Raw genomic sequence first — 26,975 nt, forward strand, 5'->3', positions numbered from 1 at the left:
AATTCCAATTACTAAGTTCATTATTTTGTTATTTCACTTAAATAGGATGCCATGTGTTTCCTCCTATCCCCACCCAAGAGTGGAGGAAGTTGGGATACAGTGAAAGTAAGTTTAAAAATGTGCCCAATGTATTGCAACTGGTGCCTCATTTTGGCAGTTTTCTTGGGTAGAGTTTAACTTCAGAGGAATTGGAAGAAAACCAGAATCTTCCCACATGCCATGTGACTCCCAGAAATAACAACTCTGTATTGAGGTTGTTAGGAAAAGTTATGAGTGTCTGAGAGCAGCACTAAGTGAAACATTTTTTTTCTTCCAGGAGGAAGAAAAGAAGCCTCTGGCTAGTTACAAAATTTTAGGAATTTTTCTCAAAGTGGTTCAAGTAAATTAAGATGATAAATTCAAGACATAATGTGTCTTCCAGCTCTGCCAGATTAGAGGGGTTTTTGCTTCCCAGAAATTAGAAGGGCCCATACAATGCTGTCATAAGGTAGACTTTACCTATTCAAATTAGGAACATTCAAAACTTTTCGGTAGTAATCATGAATAGGATGCTCATATCACTGCTAGAATAAGGATAACATTTCCAGTTATTAGCGGGAATCTCCCCAAATGGCCAAGTCTGTGTAGACAAATTTTCCATTTTCCCTGTGTGCAATCTGCAGTGGAGGTGTGCAGTGAAGCTGTCAGTTATTTCAGATGTGCACATTGCTGCAACTCCAGACTTTTTGGCAGAGATGTCTCATTTAGGGATGAAAATATTTGGACACTTGTGATATGTCACAATTCTCACATTCTGACCTGTGTAGGTTTCCTGTGTGCAGTTGGGGTGGGTTTTTTTTGCAAGAGTTCTGCTGATCAGGACAAATCAAAGAAATACCAGTGGCATCTCTCAAACTTCTGTTTTTGAACAGTTACTTGTTTTTCTTGGCTTGTTTTTATACATACAGTCATCACATAATAAGCCTGAGCAATTTATAGTTAATCTGTGAAAGATCAGAACAAAACTCAAAGCTCTTTGGCTGAGAATTGTTAGCTCTCCGATCTGTGACAGCCATTTCTTATCTGGTACATCTCTTGGCTTTTGAGACTGAGAATAGAGTTAAAGGTGTGCGTATGTTGAGATGACTTACACTGTTGTGAACATGTCATTTCTGTAAATACCAGAAATGGAAGCCAGTGGAAAGAAAATCAGAGAATGAACTTTGATAGTTAATATTGCTCAGTATCAAATGCATTGGATATATGTCACAAAAATTTATTTACCTGTTGGAGTGTTCATTAGCTCAGTAGGTAAAGGGAAAGATAAGTTTACGGTCAGCTTTTGCTTGAACATGAGTTTGGGGAATTCTTTGGATAACAGTGGTATAGAAGAGACTTGCAGTATCCTTGTTGAGCATATGGGGTTGACTGTCAGTGCTTTGAGGTCACTTACTGTGAGAAGCATTAGTGGCATTTCAAAGCATGAAGTAACAGTGATTTTTCAGATGCATTTTTAATTATTGTTTGCTCCTATTTCTCTTTAAAGCAAATAAAAGATAAATACAACTAATGGATGTTGTTGTATCTAATTAAAAAATAACTTCAAGAATATTTGCTGTCAGTTTACCTGTCAGTTAAAAGTTTGTTGCATTTAAGAAAAGAAATATTTTAAAATCAATTTAAATATTGTTGGAATGTGGAAACGCTTGTTCTTTATGCAGTCTGATGGACTGAGCTATAATGGAGCCATCCAGAAAGAAAGAAAATTATTAGAAAGAAAATCTTTGACTTTTAAACAAAATGCAGAATTGTCAAACTTCTTGGAATAAAGATGTTAGGTGTTATCAAGCACTGATTTTGCACTAAAAATAATAAGCATTTGTATGTTCAGTACAGCTTGTAACTTATTCCCTATAAGCTGGTGAAGGACATCACTAGTTTCTTTTGACCTAACTAAAAAAAAAAAAAAAAAAATCTTTGATAATTTTGCTTTGAGAGTGAAAATGCAAGGTTGTGGCTGCTTTAGGGTACAGTATTAAGGAATTGTATCTTTTCTCTGCCATCATTCATACTGCATGCTGACCTGACATGCCATGTGAATTGTTTGATTTTTGTTCAGAGTATTACAAGTAATGGTGTATTTTACCCATACTTGCTTCTAAAGCTTTCCTCACAGTTTGAGTTGTGAATAAAGACATTTATATAGCAACTTCTAGAATTTTGTTTTATGAATTATTATTCTTAAAATTATCTTGTGTTAATATCAAGTGAAACAGCATCTTGACAAGTTTACATTAAGAAAAAGAAAAGGAACAGCTATGCATTTAATCTTGTAATATTTCTATCCTGGAAAGTGCTTTCTGCTTTACGGTGCTTTAAACAAATACTCAAATAAATGAAATAATATTTATAGTCATGTATTTCTCTCATTCTTAGTAAGAGTAAGAGTGAAAGATAGATATTCTGACCATTCTGCCTACTGGCAATTGCATCTTGCAATAAAAAGTTTTCTCAATTTCAAGATACCCATTTGAGTTTTAGTTGTTTTGGCCTTTTCGGTAAAGTAATGCTTGGGAATGCCAAAGGATACTATGGACTGGGAAGTAGAGTGCCTTTTGCTTACCCGTAGCTGGAGAACACATTTCATAAATAGCAAAATGGAAATGTTTCATTTTAAGTATTTTTTTTAAACTTGGTAAATTATTTCTGTTATATCCAAATGCAAATGTTATTTAGGAATATATCCAGACTGCTAATAAATAAATTCACCTTACATGAAACAAACAATATAAATTATAATTTAGAAATGAAAACCCATCACAGATAAGGAAAAAAAAGAAGATCTGTGCGCTTTGCTCTCTCACTAAGAACAATAGCTTGTAATTAACAAGTTGGTGTGTGAGTTGTTTCCCCTCTAAAAAATCTGAGATACTTAGTTGTGTTGATACAACACATTACAGATGAATGAATGAGTGCTTTTAAAACTTACTGTTCAGTACTACACTTTTCATACCTCACACTTTGTTCTTAAACCAGCAGATGGCATTCATTACTCCATTTAAGTGACTAACATAAATTCTGTAAACCTAATGAAATTCACTTCAGTATATAGAGAAATCCTGTTGTTTGAGCTGTACTTCTGGTGCCTCTGTATGCATGCAGGTTCCTGTAACTGGGATACTGCTTACTTAGCACAATGTGTATTAGGAGCATTTAACAAACTTTGAAATACCCTCTTAAACATTCTACAGCCTCTTGTCTTGGGGCCAGCAGCATCCCCTCTACTTCTCAGGGATTTAATGCTAATTTTCTACTCTAGCTCTCTAGCTGCTGTGGAGGATCTATACTAATCTGGTCTTTTCCCCTATTTTGTACAGTATCTGAAGCTGAGCAGGCGGGTAGGAGCGGAGGGGCCAGGACACTCCAGGGCAGTCTGTAGTCTAGCCGTAAGGCTTGAGAATACAGGATCTATTTCCAGTACAAGTAGAGGTGTGTGCATCTCCACATCACATGACCAAATATTTTGTACTTTAGACCATGCTTTATGAAAGCCACTACTGTATTCTGATTTGCACTCTTTCTTTCTGTGAAGAAGCACTGTCCCTTCCAATGAAGTAACTTTGGTTTTTCATTCTTTCTTATTTGGACATTTTCCCAATTGAACCTAAGTGGCATATAACCAGGGAACACTCCAGTTTTGGAGGAAAACAAAAGTATTCATTTAAAATATTTAGCTCAAAGTGGAGTCAGTTGGTTTTGGTTTGGTTTTTTCCTCTGGGGAATATGCTGTGATTTAAAATGCAGGCAGGCTTCCTGAAAGAGGTACTGAAATGATTCTAGTTACTGTAGTATTTATCTTTGTGGGTTTTTTACCATACAATACAGAATCTGATAGTAGAGTGTAGCTACTACTATAGTAAAGAATTTTTATCTATAAGACTTCAGTTTTGGTGAGCATTTTACTACTGTCCCTTCTCTTGCTTCCTCCCATTATCTCATATAAAGAGTTAGCTCTAAGCATGATCCCAAATCTCTCAGGTTTAATTATTATTTGTTATGTGAGGCACTCTTGACTTGGGACATATAATGCTTAGTTTGTCCTGAGCCGTGGTTTTCAAACATAAATGTGCCTGTTATGGGGCAGTTCCTTAATATAACTAAGTGGCTAAATCAAGGGAGGATAGACTAAACCTGGAGATTCTAGAAAAAGTAGATCTCATCAGCCTGAAGCTTTCAGTAGCCAAGATCACCTCCACAGCAGCTGCTTACCTGCAGGAGCCTTTACTGTTTCTGTGAGAGAGATCTTCAGCATCATTGTTCTGATGCGAGATTGGCCACAATTCAAGCATGTATCTTCTCCTTCAACTCCGTCAGATATTGAGCAAACTAAGTTCTTAGTGTGTTTCTTCTAATTCAGGACCTTATCTTACTCATTTTGATGTGTAATCCATTAATGCTTATTGTTTATCAACAATATATTTTGTTGTAAATTAAGTGGACCAAAACCTTTGTCTGCCTGTTAGTTTTTTTAGAGAGAGAAAGAGTTACTAAGTTCATAAGCTAAATTTCTTCAAAATTTAACCTTGGACTTTAATTTAAATAAGTCCATACACTTTCCTGTTTTTTCTAGACCTCATTTGTCCAAAAAGCAAGAACATCTTTCTTAGTTTTGGCAGACAACTGTTTGATTCAAGTATAACAAAACTCACACAGGTCTTAGGGTACTTTTGCTGGAAAGTAACAGGGTTTGTACAAAACTTCTGATTGTATGTCAAACTATCTTAAACAGTGCTATGAAGTAATTATGGAGGGTTATTTGAGAAAGCTTATGATTTGGAAGGGCACAGACACATTTCTGCAGGTGCTTTCAGAAGATTTCTTGTACTTATGTGAAAGCAGTTATTGCAAAGATGGGTGGATCTTCACTAAACTTTGTTTTATTATGGAGCTATTGTGTAATCTTTGTTTACATTCTGAAAACCTCTATCTTGCAATGTGACAGTCAGTCCAGACTAAGGACCAGTGAGCACATCATCTTGAAGGAAGCTGTAAGAAAAGCAAGGAGGAAGGAGCAGTGTTAAGAAAGGAGAGAAACAGAGTTCTCTTTGAGTTGGACAGTTTTATGGAAGATTTGGCTTGTAATGAAAGTTCTCTGTCCCCTTCTCAACGCTAGATTTGGGACTATGACTACAAGCTATTTAACTTCAAAATAACCAGATATGCGTTGATGGAAATGAGGAAGCTTGATCTGCTGCCATGATATGTGTACGTGGAAAATCACATCATCTTTGATGATGAATTTGTCAAATTTTGACAAGAAAACTGGTGGGAAATGTGAGAGCTTTTAGCTAGCATATGACAAATCAGATGGTAAATACAAGGAGGGTTTGACTTTTTTTTTTTTCTTCTCTGTGTTCTTAGTTATTTTTTTATTCCTTTTGTATCATCATGGATAAAGAATAAACAATGCTGTTGGACTGTGTGAGCCTTAATTTATGCTTCCTGATGAGAGATGAAGCTATTAGATGTCTGCTGCAATTAAGCTTGTGTACAGCAGATGCCAGTAGAGGTCTACTGAGTCAAAATAGAACTATGACCAGCATTTCCATAGCAACAACTTCCTCTTGGCAGTCCTATTTATAGAAGTGCTGCAGTCCCAGCCTTAGTACTGATCTCAGAGGGGCTCTCTAGTAAGGGTTAACCATTTTAGAAAAAATGTACACGTAAAGGTACACTAAGATTGCATGGGCTTGCTTGCTTGAGTTTTACTAAACAGTGAAATTATTGGTTGTCTTTGGTTTTGGCTACATTGTGAAATACACAATATACATTTTGAAAAATCTTTGTTTCAAAACGGAAAGCCATTAAATCTGTAAGATATTAGCAAATACTGCTCTTCCTTCTGTGTGTTTAAAAACAAATGCAAGCTAGTAGCATAGCGCTGGACGTATAGTGAAAATCCAAATACATCTGCTTTATCAAGAAGTCTTTTTCTGCCTCTTATTTCTACCCCTAATTCTTTCTGAAATATACATGCCTGGCAAGACTCAAAATGGATTGTGTTTAATTACATAATTTCTGAAGAAAATGTTCTTTTTTTAGTTATGAAATGGCTATCTGTATACTTTGGTTTACGTTCTTTTCTCTCAAGCTTTATATAATAACTAGAAAAAGATCATACATGTTTCCTGAAGCTTGTAGCACAGAACGCTTTAGGTTCTTCAGTATATCAATGCCTATAAACTTTTGTTATTTACTAATTCAAAATTAGACAATTCAATTATTTTCCTTTTTTTAAATGTGTTGGCTGCATCTTTCAACTTATGAATATTTTATTGGTTAATGCAAGACCTGCTCAGTTCAGCAAGATCCTCAAGCTCTTAAAAATGGAGGAACTCTTACACTTTGTATCAAATAATTGCTCACTCCTTTTGTAATAAATAATAAAGTTGGATGAAATAAGTGATGCATAAAGGAAACGATGTGCTTTATCAAGCCATTAATTTTTAAAGCAAATAAATAAACTGTCTTTAACATCTAGAAAATAGTTCTTTATTCATTTATAAGGTTTCTTTAAGTTATTTTTCCATAGATTACACACAAAATAAATATGCAGAAAATGTCACAGTATGTCTTTTGGATGAAGGCCTGTGCTGAAAAGAAGAAATACTGATTTTAAATATTTTAAATCAGAAAATAGAATATTTTTATATAGCCCTTGAAGAGAAGTAGAACATGCGTAAACAGGCAGAGACTCAGCTTCATAGGTAACCAGGAAAATACTAGGTTTCAAGGTTTTGAAACAAGACGTAAATTTTAGTTAGCTGGAGGTGATCTGAAATTTATTTTGCATCATGGAACCATTTTTCAAGGCCCTGTCAAGGAATACAGTTAACTGTCTTAAAAACTCTTGTATGTTTTTGATTGCAACATATTCACGGTTAACCTTCATTAAACACTAGAGAAGACACTCCCAATTTTGACACTGTGAGGGAATTTCAGTTCTGTGTATGAAACTAAGAAGTATGGCGTTAGATCCTAGAAATAAATACATTTCAAAGATACATAGGTGTGCTGTAGTTTTTAATGTTTTTCTGTTTTGTGCTTCTTTAAAATTCAGGAATTTCGTGGTAACCTTTACTTGGGAAACATTTTAAATATTTTATAATTGTGCATTTTCCTGTATTCAATTAAAGCAGGACCGTACAAATCATGCCGTTACTCAACCATCTAGGCTCTTCAAGGAAAGAAGGGTGCTCTCTTTCTTAATCCTTAGTTTGTAAGGCTTGACTGGTAGGGTAGAATTTCTTCTTTGAGAAATTATGTTTTAGCAGAGATTATTAAAAAGAAATTGTCCACATAGCTACATTATTCCTGACTGGTTTTCAGCAAGAATCTGAAAGAGTCTATGGGTGGGTTATAGTGCTGTGTGTTCTTACCTGTGGTTGAGAGAGATACACTGGACATAGCCCCCTGGGAAGTGTGAACAAGGTTATGGTTTGGCCACCAATAAAAGTATAAATAGTTCTGTTGCCTTTATCAGATTAGAGGACACAATGTTATTCCTTTTCTATGGCCATCATCATTATGTTGTTTTTTATAAATTTGTGGGAGAGCACCTTAGAATTTTTTACGGAAATATTATTTATCAAAATATGGTAACTTATACAAGTCATGTTCATATTCATAGCTGAATCTCTTACCTACCTCTCTGGGTTTTTTAATGTGTTTAAAATATTGCCAAAACTTAGTGGCTAGAGTTTAGTGAAAATAAAATTTCTGCCTAAAGGAAATTCTTAACATTTCAGTGTTGATTTTGGCTGCAAGGAGAAGTTGGAGCTTCATTATCTCTTATAAAATGGAAATTTTAGGAACTAGTTAGAAACATAGAAGCAACTCTCTCTTACGTTTTTTCTATGTAACTAACACTTTCCTTAAATTCTATGCCTAGCTCGTTTGAACTGAGTGTGTTTGGCAGTGCCTTGGAAGAGATGGAGCTCTGCAGGCAAAGGGAATCACCGCGCTGGCACTGAGAACCTGCACCGATGTTACTCGGTCAGGCACAGAGGTTGAAAGCTTCCTGGCATACACCAGGTAGCACATACACTCTGTAGCCTGGGCAGCTTGGGTTTATTTTGAAGTAAATACAAACAAGGAGGGGATCTTCAACATTGTGCAGCTCCTAAAAGGAATAGGAAACCTGGATGGCAACTGACTAGTCTTAATGTCTTCAAACATTAATGGCTTTTTAAATAACTGACCTGAAGTAAGCCGTTTTTTTGGTAACACAAAAGGCCACAGAGACTGTAGAGTAAAAGTTATTCAGTGAAAGTTAAATGCATCCTAATCAGGCCTGATATTATAGGGCTCATACCTGTACACAGAGGTTGACACGCACCTCATCTGACTTTTGTACTGAGTGGGAGAACATCTGGATGTTCCTGGTCTTGCTGGAGTACAGCCCGCTTTTGCTCTTTCGGGAGGGTGTACGAGCTTAACCACAAGACTGTACAGCTTTAGATCAAAGCTGGCTCAGGTTCTTCTTCCAGCTTGGAGCATGAGTAAGATGACCTCAAGTCTGTTTGCACATGTCTGTGTAAGCATAATTGTATTGAAAGGTTTACAGACTGTTCTAAGGAAAAGCAGTACTGGCTAGCAAGTGGAAATCCTAAGACAAGCAGAAAAACAGAATTTTACCTTTGATAAAGCACCATCCATTGCTGGTTAATGAGCTTTTGGGCAGTAAAATACTATGTCAGAGCTTGTGGATCCTGTGCTTTGTATATAACATATAAAATATTTGGTGTGAATAAATTAATGTTACATAGATTTGGAAGATTAGTATGTCAATAGGATGAAGGATTAAGTAGTAAAAGTAAATAGGATGTTCCACCTTTAAAAATCATAGACTTCATTTGAAGACATTGAAGTCCACGTGGGATGTGAGCTTCACAGAAAGTCAGTGTGGTAGTATTTTGTATTATAGCTGGGCAATGCCAATCAATGCCAAAAATTTCCTAGATTAGAAAAGTGTATTACTATCTATGTAAAAATACGACTGGTACTTTCTTCTCATGTTTTGCATGTAGAGGAGAATTTCTGTAACACTGTTTGGCAGTAGTTTGTAAAATCCTGGCAAAATCCAGGTTTTCTCTTAGGATATCTTCTAACAATCCCTTTTTGATAATCTGTCTTCACTTAAACCAGTTCCCTTCTGTGATGGATATTTCTGCTTCCTGTTTTTGGCACTAATTCAGTCATCCAGGCTTAGTCACCTGGGTGCATTCGGAGCTCTGAATTTTGGTGGGCAGAGTTGCTCTCTGACAGTTACCGCATCTCTCCATTGACTCTAGAGGGTTGGCAGACTCTAACTTATGTAATGTGAAATGATGTGAATTTTGTAAATTACTCTCTTTCAGATCAGGGAAATGAAATGGGTTAGTTGAAGACTTGTGTGAAAGATAAGACAATAGTGTAGAGGCTCAGAACCATGGGAGAGGGGAAAGACAAGACAAGCACACCATCATACCAGGTGGCTGGGGAAAACAGCCGAGGTCAGAGAAAATAATAAGTCTCTTGGAAGGATTCCCTGCATGCCCAGAGACTTGCAGTCAGCTACAGGGCAGCATGGCTGTATAATTCCAGAGGGGTTTTCCAGCCCCAAGTTGTTTACCAGGCAGGGAAATAAGCATCTTGTTGTCTAAGTATTTCTTACACTGCTGTATGGAAGATGGCATAGCATTATTCTGTCATAAAGTGTTTGGTTATATATGGCACATAATGTATCCCCTCTGCCTTGTTGTGACCCCAGATAAGGCAAACAGATCCCCATGGTCTTCACTAGCTCTTGTTTCTGGCAGCAGAGCCTTGAACTGATGGCATGTTGTGGAAATCAGCACTGATCTTGCAACAAAGCAGGTGAAAGTCTGGAAGGCGTAAGGTGGAAAAGGACCTGTAGTGCCCTGCCATCCAAGGAAGGTTGCAGCACCTGACCCTGACCATGGAGGGCAGCGTGGTCACCAACAAGGTACCAGATGCTCATCCAGATTTGCAAACTGGTGTGCAAAATGTAAGCGTTTAGACAGTTGGTTCCAAATTTTGAATAGGTGCTGGAGAAAGAAATTACATTTCCAGAGTATATCTGAAGCTTGAAAGCAAAGGACATTTCTGTGCTTTGCATAGAGTCTAGAAATTTAAACTGTTGTGTTGACTGAGGCCGATTATAAGAAGTGCTGGTTAGGAGGAACATAGACAAATCTGTAAAGTCTGTCCCTCGACATTTTTATTGTTTTATCATTATCATAGGCGGCTTGTCATCGTGGGTTTTTTTCTGAAGCACAGAGCTGTTATGAAATAGTTATGTAATGTCCAAGGATGGATATCTGCTGACATTTGAAAACTATTCAGTGAGAAGTATGGTGGTGAAAAATGAGAGGTATGTCTTTAACACGTGTTGACTGTAAGACAGGAGACAGATTGTGGAAAAGTTATTTCAATCTTTCTTAAGAATAGCCTAAATTTTTAAGAAGCCACATCTTATATGTGCAGAGGGTATACTGGGAAACCTGCCTAATGTATGTGTTTCCATTTTCACAAAAATGAATATTTAGTATTATCCATTGTAAGCATGCAAAATTACATAATTTGCAAATTAGTATAATTTAATGTTAAATACAGCTTTCAATTTATTTTCCCTGTGTTTTGTGCCATTAAAAATGATGCTTTTTAGACTTACTCTACAGTTGAAAATACTCAAATTTCTTGTGAATGAAAAAACTTTCTTACACAATTCCAAGAGACTTGCATGCAAAGCTTTTACATAAGCAATGTCAAGAGCTGGTGACTGTGACTTTGTGACTCTCCTTCCAGCTGCCTTTGGGGCTGGGAGAGTGAGCGCACTGCTAGATAAGGATCTGCCAGCACTGGTTGTTCTAGTACTTTATTCCTGAAAAAGTTAAAAGCATTTGGATCATTCTTGGAGTAAGTAGAACCCAGTTTGGATAAGTATAATGCAGTCATGTTTATACGTATGTTAGAATTCAACTTCAGTCTGATTTTTCTCAAAGGAGGAAAATAATACTTTTTCCCCCCCAATAATAAAATAATATTCAGCGGTTTTTGCAAGTAACCTCCTTGCTTAGAAAGTTGTTTCTGCAAGTAGCTTCGAAAAGTTGCTCAGTTGAAAACATGAGATTACTAATGATTAGATTACAGCTGGTTACGTTTGCTCTGATGATGGTAGTACTCCATTTTAGTAACAGGGGAGGAACTGCGGAATAGTCACTTTTCTTTTTTCACGTATGGTTGTGGTAAATTAAAAAAAATCTGCCTTCTGATCTTCTGAACAAATTGTTTATAGTATTTTAACATAAAATGTATATTCAGATATAAAATGCAATGCATTAAAAAGCTATAAAAACACATGCTAGAGCAATTATTGCATATTTTTTTTTAAAAAAACCCCACTTTTTCAGTTGACACGAAAAGAGACTTTTAGCAGTATAAACCAGTACATTATAGAGCTGTTCTTAACAGGAAGTAGAAGAGAGTAGTGGTTAGAAAATATTGCATACAGGAAGCTTGACACATGCATAGCTCTTAGTGGCTCTGGGTTGTCCAGCTCCCTTCAGATATTTTCTCTTTTGTTTTTGTAAAAGTCGCCAGTGTGTATAGATGGCAACTCAGAAGGAGGTACCTTGTAACCAGTGCACAGGGACGGCCACAGCGCTGCAGAGGCTGGAAGGTTTTGCTAATCGCCTTTTCCATAGGCATTCAAAGAGTGGTGCACATGAACAGAGAGTGGCTCTGGAAAATGAGAGCCAACATTGCTCTGAACTTGCCGTCCTGTGGGACAAATCAAGTAAGTAGGGTTTTTTTGTTTGGGGTTTTTTTTTATAGATACTCGCTCTTCAGTTTGCCTAGTAAGTGAAGAACTTGGATGTTTGTAATCAAATATGAACACTGATCTGTGATATGTTCCAGGGGCAATTTAACAATTCATTACCTAAAGATACTAATTTGAAGAATAGCATAGTGCATCAGACAGGGGGAGATGGGGGGCTGCTTCATGGACTGGTGGCTGCCAGGAGAATTTATTCCTTGTCCCTTCTTTTCACTTAAAGCACAGTTGTTTTGGCAAGCCCCCACCCCAATTTTTACTTATAAATTACTTACTTTCTTTTCAGATTAAATCAGCTAGTTCAGCAAAAATAGAAAACTCATTAAAGATTGTAATGTTTAAACTTTGGAACAGGCAGACGTTGCTGCACAGGTTAAACTTCTAATTATAGGGCTTTTTGTCATTCATCACTTTATTTTAAGGGATGTATACATCAGAACACTATACAGTGGTAAGCGATATAAAATTGTGTTTAGTTTTAACTATTACATATTAATTTCATGTGGGAATGCTGACTATCATAAGCTTTAATTTCTTTTTAGTGAACAGTTTATTATTTGTATGGATTAAAACTTCATTATTGCATTTTGAGTAATAAAAGTGAGAGATTTCAAAAAATCACAATCTAAATAAATTGACATTTGATTATAATTTTTTCTTTTATAGCCATGCATTATTTACAAAGCAATTATTGTTTCTCTGGTCAAATACTGGTTTTAAAATGCTACAGTATGGTAATTGATGATAATTTTGTTCCAGATTTCAGATTCATTGATGGATTTGAGATAGCACAATTATTTCAGTTGAAAATAGGCCTTATTGGAAATGCTTAGCATCACAGTGTTACCATGAAGAAAATCAGTGTTTATATATCTCCCTGCTTGCAATTTAAAATATTACATGAGTAGGGAGTGAATCTGTTCTCAGAGGATAAGCAGTAAACATGGAAACAAAAAGGTGTTAATGCATTGACCTAAAATAGATTAAATCTAGGTCTCCCAAATGAGATGGGAAAGGATTGACTAGTTTTGTTGGGAAGATAAATGATGAAAGTGCATAAATTCTGAGCTTCCACTTCTGCAAAATATTTTCAGCTTGGTAAAAATAGATGCATACTTGTGTTTATGTAGCAGCTCTTTTTTTATATAAATAGCTATTTGAAAAAATAACACTGAAGCATTTTTGTTTATATAACATGAAGAAAGAAATGGTATTGACCTACTGACACTTAAAAATTGTGACCTGTTTGTGCACAAGTCTCTACTATTTTTTTCCCCTCTATTTAAGGCAGGCTTCCTTGTATGACATGCTTGATGAGGAAATGGACTGTCGTGTCTCTTGATGATAAACATGGTGAAAATGGCTGTTCCACGAATGCTATTTTAAGTCATAGTGAAGCACAGTGGTTGCATGCAGTTTTTCTGAGCCAAAGTTACTGAGCTGGTAGCTGAATGGTGGTTGATCATGTAGTTTTTTGGTTTTGGGGTGAAATTCTGAATCTTTATCCTGAACCTTTACTCTCAATTTGTAGATTATTTTTTAGAAATAATTAAAAATACTGTAGGTACACATGGATTAAGTCGATGTTTCAAGATTCTCATGTCACTACTACTGTAGCCGAAGGAGTGGTAGAGAAGATAAGTGCAGTGGAGGGACTATTTCTGTCTACTACTGACTCCTAATTATACCTTCAAAAAAATACATAATCTGTGGATATTCTTTGTGAAAAATGAAAGAGAAACAGAGATGGGGTTTTTTTGTTTTGCTTTGTTTGTTTGTTTTTTACCCGAGAGCTCAATGTCATAGAATTGCATAGGGTCACTGAATTCAGGTCGTAGATGAATTTCACAGAAAGTGTAATCAATAAGCAGTGTTTTAGAAACATACTGGTGTTTGTCTTGTAAGGATATTTGAATATTCTCTACTATTCTACCCATATTACTGCAACTTAGAAATGTTGGTGTAAGGTTTTAGGTGAAGCTAGAAGGCAGATAGCATTGATTTACTCTTGAAGTTTGAGGCAAAAGTGTTCTTTTTAATTCCTGAAAAAAGTTTGGAAAGTGATTTCTCAGAATTTTTGTTGTTTCAGGTTTGAGGTAGAAGCCATTTGAAAAGGAAGTTAATATATTTATATCTTCTGCTGTAGTGAAAATACTTAAATATTGTAACAGGTCTGTTTCTATGTATGTGCTTTTGCAAGCAGTTACTGCTGAAGCTATGGGTTTGCTGAAGGGGAAGGGCCTGCTGCTGGTTGGGTGGACTTTGTGTTGTCAGTCATCTAGTGGTGTGGGTTTGAGCAATTTTTCCATGTGGTCTATGGCCTTAGGGGGTTTTCAGTGGTTGATTTTGAAATTTAACATCTTTGCTTAATTATTGGTTTATGTAAAACATAAAGTTTTTCTGATGTGCCTTGGATTCTTGGTTGGTGCATGAAATCATTGAATGTGTTTTGTAAAATCCTCGTAATCCAGTAGGGCAGAGGTGACTCAGGGCACCGTGGGCCTTGGAGTCAGTTACAAAAAGCTGACTGAGCACACGTGTGATTGTACAGCCTGAACTGGAAACCAGGTCAGTTGTGCTGCACAGCCAAAGGATGAAAGAGATGTGATGGTGGTCATCAGAATGATGTATTTCATTCTTAGTTTATATGTCTTGACTGTGACCACTTGCAACTATATGGAACCTACGTTTTGATTTTTGTTTTGTTTCTTAGTTGCTTGTTGTTCTTTGAAAGATTAAAAGGGGAAGGGAATGGAAAATGAGGCTGCTTGGTTTCAAATGTAGAGACAGTAAGATCACTGCGAGTCTTTTATTCTTGAACTGATGCAGATATTTTCCAAATCTGTGCACAATAAGAGACACATTAACAACTTGGGTAACTGACATGGTCAGGAGAGCCACCAAGCCACCACTAGTGCATTTTTCTGTCATCTTCATAGTGTCTACATTGCAAATGGATGGGTGATGAATAGTCAAAGGAATATTATTTGGTCTCTAACTGGTTCCAAATAATATCAGTATACTTTCAAATACTGTGGAATGACTTATAGAGATTTAGCTGAATAATTACTATATATGTGTGTGTGTAGAGAGAAAAATACGTGTGAAATATGAAAATGTACAGAGTACATTGTGTGAATTGATTAAAGCTTTAGAATAACTACTAGTTGGGTACAAGTCAACAGATAATTCTGGTCTAAGGTTGCCATGGAAACAACCAGTGCTTGATATAATTGAGAACATCTTAAAACCTCCTGGTGTTTGCATGCTTTTTTCCCCCTGCCATTTTGAGTTGCTTTAGACATGAATAGGTAGCATTGGTCAGAACAGAAGTAGTTAATGAGCAAAACCAAATACCCGTGTCCTGAATATTGATTTTGGTTTACTACTGGCATCTTGTGCTTCATAGTTTTTTGCATCACAAGGAGCTCATAAGGAAGAACAGCTCTCTGGATTCTGTGTGCTTTCTCTTTCCAGTTAGTGTATAAGTGTGTTTAGAGCTTGAAGCACTGATTTGGTAGAGATTAACATACTTCATCAACTGTTGGATTAATATTAGGAGCAATATGTTTCTGAAAACTAGCTTTTCAGCATGAATGGTAAGTCCTTTCTATTACCTTTGACACTATTTTTTTGTTCGGTCTTCACAATCAGGAAAAATCTACCAGGTTTCCCTTTCGTGTCTGCATAGCTGCATCGACTAGTGATCTCTTTGTTTTTGTAATCGACTTGCTGTGGGTTTCTATTAAAAATTGCTAGTCTTAAAGATTTGCAGTTTTTATTAACCATTTTGCTTTGCATAACTGGTATTTAGTATTTGAAATTTTATTTTAAAGCTGTCTTCTAGAAATAAATGTTACAAACCATTAGGCAGAGAATCTGATTTGGAAAATTTTTTAATTGAGTGATATACATGTCAGTTCACTTAATTTTCTGTGCCACTCGTAATAAATTATTTTATGTGAAATGATACGAATCAAAGAGGCCTTCTGAAATTATTATAGTTGCCACCTAAAAATTCTAAACTGGCTTTTATTGTTTTTCATCTGAACCAGCTCGTTCTTCTGTGGCTTTTATTCTTTCTAAACGATGGGATAGCAGAATAGTTGAGGTCATTCATGGAAGTAGGGGAGGGGAGTCTCATTTGAAATGAGATACTATAATAGATGTAGTAAACTTACCAGGCAGGTATTTGCTTTCTAAAACCACTGTGACTACATATTATGAGGTACTTAGAATGTAATGGAATTATGAAGTACTGTATTCTTGCTTGGAATGTTACTGAAAGTTGTATCTAAATATATAAACTCTGTACATTTATTTCCTTAGGAAGAGATATCCTTTGCAAATTGTTTGCAAAAAGCCCAGATATGTTAGTTGCTGAAATGATGCCTTTTTGTTTCAAACAGATAGTCTGGAGCTCTGGAAAATGACTTGAGACGGTTAGAGATTGCTTGAAAAGGAAAAAATAGTCATGTATATGGGCTTGGTGTGTGTCTGTGTGGTTTTGCTTTAGCCTACAAATTTAAAGGACCATTTTTACAAAGGTTTCACTTTGTACATGGCATGAGATAGTGGGAGGACTCATCCCACTGCCTTATCTAATATCAGCTTATATATACTTATCTCATACAAATGTGTTGAGGTCAACTTCCCTGAAATGAAAAGTGTGGCTGTCGTTTCCTCAGTATACGCAGTACAATACACAGATGTCAAAACTGGTACAGATACAGGACACGGGTTCAGAACTTTGTACGTGCTATAACATAAATCTCCATAATGTGTCATGGCTGTTCAAGTAAACCTAAATGCGGGCTGTCCCTGAAGGAGGTGGCCCAGCCTCCCGTGTGTGCTCCCTGCAGCCCAGCGGGGATGCTGGCGGCGGGGAGCTGGCCGGGAGCTGGTGTGGCCTCGCAGGCTGACGGCCGGCCCATGCTCACGCCACAGAGACGCGGCGGCAGCCCGACCTCCCTGCCAACACCTGCCCCTGCTCGGCCTGTCTGCAAAGTGGGGTTGAAACTACAGCCTCACTGCGCCTCCTCGACGGCACGCAGCCGCCTCCGGCTGCTGATGGAGAGGTCTCTTGTTGGGTTAGAAAGTCTCTGCTTTTCACCAGTTACCAGGCTGGGCTCTCCATCACCTTTGTCTCTGTTGCTCTTACAGTTAGGTTGTAGCTTCGACAGGAATTAAGGTTTGTGGAAATCCGTTCTATGAATTTTGAATTTTGCTGCCTGGGTGGTTTATTTGTTTTGGTATTTGGCTATGATTGAGCCATTTTAAGGGAATAAATTTTTTACAAGCTAGGTGAAAAAGAGGTTACAGGTGTTTTGTTGGTTGGATTGGGGTTGGGGGGGGGGGGGGGAAGTGGTTGTTTTGTTTTCTTTAGGGCTTTATTCTGCAATTTACATCTGTAGATTTCATTCATCTTGACATTTACGCTCCCCCTACCATTAAAATAAATAGCTGCAGCTTTTACCAAGTGTCGGTTCCTAATCAAAAAGAACTATAAATGAGAAGTCTGATTTTTGACAAGAGAAAGGTGGCTATCTCCTGCTCCATCAAGAGAGGATTAGATTAATTCTTCGCTGTAAACATTTCCCCATTTAAACCACTTCTGCTTTTCAGTGCACCTTTGTGGCTGTCTTCACTGCAGCAGTGTTACATTACACACTGTCAGTGGATAAAATCAGATGCTGTCCTTATGAAACATTGCCAAGATGCAAGTGAAACCTCGATGAAAAAATGATGTATTTTCTGCAATTGCAAGTACAATTGGCTTTTTTTTCCTTCCCTGCCCCCTCCCTCACACCTGCCCCCCCCCCCCCCCCCATCCCCCCAGGAGAGCCCCAGTTATATGCCTTTTTTTCTGGAAAGACTTGAAAGAAATAAAAAATGATCTGTTATTTCTTTGGTTTAGGGTTGTTTTGAACAGCAGAACATTCTTGAACAGATAAAACTGGAAGGCCAATAGCCCTAGCTCCCAGTTCTGACAGGCCAGATCTTCTGTTTCAGTAGGAATAGGCTTAATGCTCCCAAGCATCACCAAGTACGTGATTGGGCTAGTACTTTCAAATACTGCAAACAGATAATTGCTGATACAGACATTTGCGCTCGTAAGATAGTAGTTACCAAATGTGTGTGGAGACAGATGGAGCAGTATGAGGAAAGAGCGTGAAGTAATGCTGATAGACTGCTGAATTATTGTCCAGCTTTGTGTACACTGGTGAATAGGGATGTTTCAGGAGTGAGGGTGAAGGGAGGTAGTATAAATACCTTAGTTATGCGCATTGGGAATATCTTTCAAGGGCAGGGGACAAGTAGCAAGTAATTACTCCTACTACTGAAAAGAGTATAGAAAATGGAAGCAGGCCATGGAATTTTCAGGTGCCAGAACTGTACATCTTCCTATATATGTCTTGTGGGACTAATGGTTTCTTCTTTTCAAGAATTCCACAATGTTAACCTTTAGCCTCTGAGATCGGACTAAGATAATTTCTTAGGTGTTGACCTGGGTTCATGTTTTGTTCTGATTCCTGTAAGAAATACTTGAAAAAAGAAAAAGCAACACAAGAGTTTCTGCATTGACATAGTTCTTAAAGTGTATCCGTACAGTGAACAGTCCCTCAGAGTGCTTGGTTTGAGGTATAAGGAAAAAACCAAGTTTAATAAAATTGAGGTTTCTTCCAAAGGAAAGGGTATTTGACATGTTTTAATCTTGCATCTCTTGAACTGTGACTTACTCTAGTCCTTTAGATTTCTTACATATATTTTGTTACCAGAAAGATTTTATTTCCTTGTTTTTTGGTTTACATCTCAAATTGTTTATATAATTATTTGTAGCTGCTGAAACTGCTGTTGCAGGCCAAAATTTGCACGGGAATTCCTCAGCTTTAATTATTGAGGATCTTACGGGCAGTTTTGTAACTTGAATAATGTTTTTGGTGTTTTCCTTTGCTGACAGATACTCTAACCCATTAAGAATTCATATGGTTTAGTTTTTTTAATTTAAATTTTTTTGCAGGATTTTCAACTCAGTTCTGTGTAAGTTTTACACCTGCCTTTTATCCAAATAAGCTCTGACTTTAACCAGTTTCTCTCTAAAGACCCATTCTTTATCAGAATGGGTAGTAAACACTCTTACCTACTTTTGGCCTGCCCTAATCCTGAGGCAAACAAAAAGTTGTTGTTCACTTGATGTGTTGAATTGTGAAATGTGTTTATTTACATAAGACTTCCTTATTCAGGAAGTCAGTCTCTCTGCTATTTAAGGTTATAAATGAACTTCTCCTGCTTGGCTAGTTTCTGTAGGCAACCCTTTCCTGTAAATACTAAAAGTGTGTTCTGTGGGAGATATGTCAGTATAGCAATGTGTCAGAAGCTCAAATGTTGCAAAGAAATGAAGAGCTATTTTGCTGATTTACCCTGACAGCTGTGGAGTTGTGTCCTACCGATCCCAGCGTATGTATATGAGAATTTGTGTAGTTTTGTTAATGCGAGGGCTGGGACGAAGTAGCTTTGTGGGAAATGGACTTCACCATGAGTGCAGTTAAACCAAGATGGGTGTATCTACTATTGTTTTGATGCCTTGTATGAAATATTTGAAAAAAGAAAAAGCAACACAAGGGTTGCTCTTTTCAAGTAACTTGTACAATGCATCCATACAGTGAACAGCCCCCGCAGTTATAAGGAAGAAGTGAGTTTAGTAAAACTTGGGTTACTTCTAAAGAAAAGCGTATTTGTGCATGAACGTATCCAGTATTATGAGAGGCATTGCCTGCTTGCAGGGAGTTTAATAGCCAATACACAGATCAGATCAACTACCTGCAGATTTACCCTTACTGTTTCTAATAATATAGCTGTAAAACATACTGTCAGTGATAGCTGCCCGGTAGTATGCTGCCCTCTTTAGTCACTGAAATTTTACAAAGAGGGAAGGTGGGGCAGTAATATGGAGAGGAAAGTTGGTGCTAGCCAGTTAGTCAGTATCTTAAGAGTGGAGAGGGGTGAATAGCTTAACTAGAAGAAAAATGCAGCAGGTGCGGTAAACGTTTTGCTTGGTATGTGGTTTTGACTGCAAGAGAAAAATCTGGTTATTTTGTATATTTGTATTTAACTACTAGAATATGCTGAAAACCTTTACTCAAGAATGCAATACATCTACAAGATATTTTATAGTAGTGCCCTAGAAAATTTTGTTCTTGGAACTCATTCTTAAAATGTATTCTTTTCTTTTTTCTTTTTTTTTTTTTTCCCCCCACATGGTAACCATGGAAATATATGGACTGCAGAAACAAGAGGTGCTTTGAATTTTCACAATTTTTGCACAGTTTTCAATTTTCTTTGTCAAGTAATACCTGTTAACGTTTCACACCGGAAGGCGGTCTTTTACGGTATAGGTCCTGTGGTAGTTGCAACATTTTAAATTACTTGCTGGATAAAGTTCAGCTACAACTATAGAGGGTGGTACTGCACAAATGAAGCTTAATCCCTAATTGCTTACAAAGCATATCAATGTATGATAACTGAGGATTGTACATGTTAAGATTTCTTTACATAACCTTTTCTGTATGAACTAATTTTATATGTAGGGAGTGTTAAGTACTGTATTTGAATGTAATTGTATTAAACTTATAATTTATTAATTTTAAATTTTAAGTTAATAGAATTAATTTATACAATAATTGAAAATTAATAACTTAGAATTATTTCTCAGAAGCCTTTTCAGTAGTCCAATGCTGTACTTCCATGGTCATGTTACATTAGCACAAACTGTCACTCTTCAGAAAAGGAGCAGTTCTCCTGCCCCACATATTTGCCCATTTCCACCCCACTTCTCCCTTCCCTCACCCCAAGAGAAGCATTCATGTGATGGAAAGAACTGGGATCTGCTGTGGATTAAAATTAGCTTCCCTTGTCCTCCACTGCCTTCTGTCCATTACTTTTTAATCTGACCTAATTCCCCGACCTGGCTTGGCAGTCAGCCAGAAGGATGCTTTTGCTCTTTCAAGGAAGGTCATGATAGAGAGGCAGGAGTGAGTGACTGTGGAAGGACAGAACTGGTGTTTTTTGTATGTATACCAGCCCATACTGAACACTGAACTGCAGCATAACAAAGCAAACTGCTATTTCTTGGACTTTTAAGCCTCAAAGCATGTGGATTGTTGCAAGAGTGGAAGCAGATTGACGAATGTGCCCTCTCTGGCAGTCTGGAATGATCCCTTTCAATGAATGCTTCAAGGGCAGGAAGAAGGTGTGAGAGACTCCTTTCCTTAGGCCAAAGCTTAGTTTTAACATATTCCAGAATTAAAAGGAGACCAGCTCTAACTGGTCAGTTTAGAGAACTGGAACAAAAAATCAACCCTAATCAATCAGCAAAAGGTTGCTAGTGACACTTGAATATGAAAGGAAAGCTTGGGCAAGAGAGACGCCACCCTGAAAGACCAAAATATCTGAAGGGATGGAACAGCTCTCACCCACCAGGAATCTGCAGGAGACTTTAGGTCATGTCCTGTACTTGCATGTTCAGATGAAGCTATTCTGCTTGTCTGCATTGAGGAAGGTTTACATATAATCAGTAATTTAGGATATGAATAATAAATCTCACCTTGGTTCAAATGTTTTGGTTTGTTTGGTTTGGGTTTTTGTAATTAAGTGTATTCATTTATAAATTTGATGAGCATTGGGTCTGGATTCTCTTTTAGATTAAGAAAGCAGAGTTTTTAATCTCATCTGTATTTTTTTTTTGGTGGAAAAGGGTTGAATCGGGACATATGTGCATGTGCAACTCTGCTGAGCAGAGCTAGTACAAGACTTGATTGTATTTGTGACTGAACAAATGTACAATTTACATATATGTTTGGGGAGTTTTAAACTAAATTGCAGGGATTCACATTTTAAGTGACTCTGTCAGTTGGGTTTGGTCCTGTCTCCCCAGAGTGGTCTCTGTTGAGTTGTACTTTTGACATTAGCAGGGTTCACAGCCTCTGTTTGGACCAGTACTTCATGATATAAGAAAAAGAATAAGAGGGAAAGACTGAAAATTAGATTTGGAAATAGAATTGATTTTATTATCTCTAATAAAAATAGAAGGAGGAAGGCTGACTATGGCAGTTGCAGTAGAGTATCTACGGCTCAAAATTCAACAAAGATAGGTATTATCTCTGATAGCTGAAAACTTGGCTCCTGTTTTGGTTTGTCTAAATCTGTCACATCTCTCGTGCAGGCTGTTGCTGTCTAGCCAGCCAAGTAAAGAGGTGAACATTAAGTAAGACTTCAGCTTTAATTTACAGCTTAAAATTATAGCCTGTAGCACTGAAAACTAAAATTTAAAAAAAAAAAAAAGACGAGAAGAAAAGCTGGGCTCTTTACAGAGCTCTTAACTGTTGCAAATTTTCATTTATAAAACTGACAAAATACTGTCTAGCTCAAGACTTCAAAATTGCAGACAGGATTAGAACAAGATTTTGCCTGTGTTCCACATTTTGAGTTGTAATGTATAAGAGCAACTTGTATTTTGCAATTGCTCCACATGGTAAATTAATTTCTGAATGTGCTCCCCCCAAAATCAGATTCCAGTGCTTTCTTCTAGTCTTTAGGCACTGCAGCTGTAATTGGTCTTAATTTACTGTTTATCTTGTTCCTCTTCCTTTTTTCCCATGGTTTTTCCATGCCTTTGTTTTCTCTGCTTCATACCAGTCCTTTCCAGTATTCCATAGAAGTGTTTATAACATGCAGTTAGATTATTAGCGCTTCCATCTTAATAGCAAATTTGTATGCAGTTATTAATTCTTACTTGATCATTCATTTACTAAGAACTTTTAGGGTTTGTGTTCCAGCAAATGGGCTCTTTCAGAACTGCTCCAAATGTTTAGGGGGTTTTTTGGGGTTGTTTTGTTTTGTTCTGTTTGTTTTGTGGGTTTTGTTTGTTTTAACTGGAGGAAGGTTCTTATGCATTGCAGCTGGTAAGTTAGTTGCTCTGCATCACCTGTTTTTAGCATAATTAGTGTTTACACAGAAATAGATGATCAAAATCTTCCTGTCAAAGTAAAAAAACTTGATAAATGAGTTATTAAATTGATGCAGTTTGTTAATCTAGCCTTAGTGACTTTGCAACTCTTAGAGCAAAACCAAGACAAAATCATAGCTGGTCAGTCTTTCACAGGAGGTCCAGTAAGTGTGTTGCACAGCAGTGTTAAGACAACATTGACTTGCCCTGTACCAGGCTTGTACCACATTGGACTTTTTTTCCCCACCGTTTTCATATTGTGAGAAACAAAGTGTTTTTTTCTTGCTGACAGTCAGATTCAACGATAACCACTTTAGTTTGTGTTTTGAAGTGTTTCCCAACTATTAAAATGTTAACTGGTGCTCATATTACTTCCCCTGAGTGTATAGTAATATTTAACACTTAGTTGTGTCTGTTTTCAAACACTTGCCAGTGTAGAGAAATCTTGTTGTAAGCCTCATGATATTATTCCTGCTAATCAGAAAAGAAATTTAAAGAAATTTAAGACCACAGGTTAATGGTGTAAGAATGGGGCTTAGAACTTGTTAATGGTATAAAAATGGGACTTAGAACTTAAATCGTATGCTTCTCACTTGCTTCTGAATTGTGGTACCATAACCACAAGATGCAGTGAGGCATCTATATACATCTCTATAATGTTTAAGGCTATAAATATTGTTTTCATAAAAATGAAATATACCTATATATTTACCAGAATCTCTTTATATATATTCATTTTTCCTTTAAATGAAATTTGCAGATTTAATTAAATAGCCCATTTAATTCCAGACTTCAAGTGATTATATTACAGTTTTGGAACAAAAATTGAATTGTATTTTGATAAAGGGCGTTTTAAATACCAAGCAGAGATTGGCATTTAGCACAGCAGATGGGGGTTTGTAGTGGTGCCCAATGTTTAGTCTTAATCAGTTTAGTTCTTGCTTTTTTGCCATGAATCCTATCCAAATACTTCCCCCCCCCCCCCCCAAAAAAAAAAAAAAAAAAAAAAAAAAAAAAAAAAAGAATTCTGGCTTGCTGGCTCTTGTGGGAGATGTGCTTGAGAATAACAAATACAGTGCACGTGGGAGGTGGGAGAAAGGCAAAGTAATTCATGGTAACTCTTCAGGACTGCTCCATCTGTGACCCCTTTCCCTCTGCTGTCACTGCACCCCTGCACCTTGAGAGGTCCTAACCCTTTTAATTTTTTTCAGAAGCTTTCCTCTGTTTTACTCATTCTTAAACTGTGTTATAGGCCAGACTACTCTTTGTAGTACACCTACCCTTTGTTAGCAATTTTTTTATAAGCCTGCTAACTTTTCATGCAAAAGTTAATTAATAAAACAAAAATATTGTGCGTTGTGTGAATATACTGTTAGATAACAATCTCCTGTTGCTTAGGAGTGGGTTCAGGGGGTTTTTGGTTTTGTGTGTGTGTTAGAGTTTTTTTCATTTGTTGTTTTTTTAATACCTCCTCCTGTGCCGGTATTACCTAGGAACCTCCAGATCTTGAGTTCCTTTTCTGGCAGACTTCCCTGCTTATCACCAAGTTGCCTTGGTTCTGAGTACAGCTCTCTGCAGGCCCAGTCTCACATCACCTGTGATAGGCAAGGGGATAGCTTAGATCCTGTCCAGCTGTGTGTACTTGTAGCACTTCTTCTGATGAGGGTTTGAACTGAAGCAGGCAGAAGTTATAAAACTGTTTGAAGTCTTTCATTTGTGACTCCTCAGCCATTACCCCATTTCCTACTACCTTTTCTTGAATCTCCCCAGATTTCCTACTGTGTGCTTTGGGTGTTTGCACTGCGTAAAACTTGCATCTCCTGCCAACAGTTGCTCTTGCTGGTCACACAGAACTAGATTTGCGCCATGTGTCTGTGATTACCTAATCTCTAGACTACTGGTGCATCCTCTCCAGTTCCAGCTGATGTCCTTCTTGATGCATCTAGTTGTTTTGACCACTGTTGTGGCCCTTGTTGTGCCAGTGCTGTTATTCTTGCTTTCCTCTCTCCTTCCAGCACCTTACTTTCTTGAGCAAGAGCTTTTCTCCTTTAGTATCAGCCTCCTTTACTCCGACTTCTGCTGCACCAGTGAAACCAGTCTGAATAGGGTCTGTTTGCTGGTCTTTGCATACATTCCTTGAATCCTCATCTTCACTCAACCATACATGAGTGAACCTTGCTCTTCAGTGTTTATGGGTACCTGTATATATACCAACATCTCTTTCCTGGGTTCTTTTTTTTGACAGTCTTACAAAATCAAACCGTACTTGTATGGTGACTGTACAGAATTCTCATATGCATTCCAGTTTTCATACAGCAACTTCAGCTGTGCAGTTTAGACTTTTCAAGGGGTTTTGCTGTTGTTGGGTAACAGGACTGAAATTTGATTGTGAATTTTTTTTGGAGATGGCTTGCCATTTCTGTGCTATCCACCACATGCCATGCAATTCACACATGCTGTCTTTTGGAACAAAGTGCTAAGTAGTGGGAAGATCACCCGATTACAGGTTTTATTGTGATCCAGCATGCTGTGATGAAGATAGATACACTTTTGTTAGCAACAGTTTCTTGGATGTGTGTGTCTTGGAATAGATTAATTATTAAAGATGCCAACTTGATCTCCTGAAGTTTCATAAGCTGTGCTTATTTCTGTGATGCATCATCTTTTTTTCATACTGAATTTAGCTGCCTTTGGGTTTTTTTTTTTCTTTTTTCTTTGCTCAAACATTCTGTGATTTAGCATGAGTCATTCTGTCTGTGTGGGAAAGGGCTGGTTTATTACAGGGTCCATTTTTGAGTGGGGAGGGGAAAGGGTGGAATGTATTTGTGTTTTCTATGTGTTTGTTGTGGAAATGCATAAAACTTTTCTTTTTTTCTTCTTTCTTTCCTCTCTTCATCATCTCATCTGTGTGGGTGAATGTTCCTGCAAACCCTTGGGGAACCTATAGAGACTTTTGGTATGCTCATTCCTTCATTAGTGCCCAAAGTCACAGATGTTAGGAACAGTTTAAAGACTAGAAATGCAAACAAGAGTCACATTGTCACAATGTAAAGTGGTTAAAAAGGTACACTTGATGAAAACTTCAAAGTCTAATTAAACCTATTTTTTGCATCATCACAATAATACCAATGGCCACTACTATCCAGATGGCATAAATTTTGATTCTGTGCTTGAAAAGTAGAAATGAAATGTATTATCCTGTAGTGAGAGCTAATGTTTTGTGATTGACATTTAACTTCCAAAAGTATCTATCCTGTTTCAAATTCTTAAGTCTGTTTTCAGAAGTGACCAAAGTGTATGTGCTTAAGTTGCCTAAACTCTATTTGAAATCACCTGAAATCATCTGTTGGGGTGTAGGAACCCAGGTGACCTCTGAAAATGAGAACCAGGCACAATTTGACCCACTTTCTCATTAGGAAGAAAATGTAATTCTAATAAAACACTCCACAGAATACGAAATTGTTTTTAAAAGATAGTGATTTTAAGATAAATGAGCACCATTACGTGTCTAATGCTGCTTTCCAAGAAAAGAGGCCGAAAGTAAGGTAGAATAAGGTAGAAGTTTTGTTGAAGAGCAGCTTGTGGCTTATGGATATTCTAGAAATGAGAGATTTTTCTCATGCTTCTACAATTTGAATATTTCCAGCTGGATAGCATTTTTTTTCATAAACAGCATTCTTAATTCTGTAAGTAAAACAGAGACAAAGATGACTACACGTAAATGTCACTGTATATTTTTATAAATACTGAATAATTATATTTCAGTGCAAAATATTTGGACACTTAAAATATTTATATGAACAATGGAGATAGCATGAGGAATATTTAAGACATGTACTGTAATAACATGAAAAAATGAGACCAATTATTTCCTGTTTTGGTTGTGCTATGTAGTGTTAAAGTTAACTAATTTCTAAGCAACAGCCACTTAAGTTTGAAGGCTCAGCTTTTTGGTAATCTTAATGACCATCTTAGGTTTTTTCTTGTCATTAAGAGAAAATAATGTTCATGCTACTTTGTCATAAATCGATGTTTTAAAAACTTTATCAAGTCATCTCTGTTCTCCTAGTGGAAGAAGGATCATCAGGCATG

The 26,975-nt window shown here is 37.0% G+C and overlaps 1 protein-coding gene across 2 annotated transcripts in view; it reads left to right on the forward strand.

The window, feature by feature from the left end:
* PRKACB (protein kinase cAMP-activated catalytic subunit beta) overlaps positions 1 to 26,975 on the forward strand; it is a 76,782-nt gene that overhangs the window by 28,773 nt on the left and 21,034 nt on the right. The window contains exon 1 of one of the 2 annotated variants that reach the window (XM_074832377.1): positions 11,597 to 11,839. The exons of the other annotated variant lie outside the window; for it this stretch is intronic. Within the exon in view, the coding sequence (XP_074688478.1) occupies positions 11,653 to 11,839 (187 nt within the window). The 5' untranslated portion in view covers positions 11,597 to 11,652. Of the gene's footprint in view, positions 1 to 11,596; positions 11,840 to 26,975 lie in introns of those variants that run through there. 2 annotated transcript variants of the gene reach the window in all.

The sequence above is a fragment of the Strix aluco genome, chromosome 8, assembly GCF_031877795.1.
Source record: "Strix aluco isolate bStrAlu1 chromosome 8, bStrAlu1.hap1, whole genome shotgun sequence".
NCBI classification, from domain to species: Eukaryota; Metazoa; Chordata; class Aves; order Strigiformes; family Strigidae; genus Strix; species Strix aluco.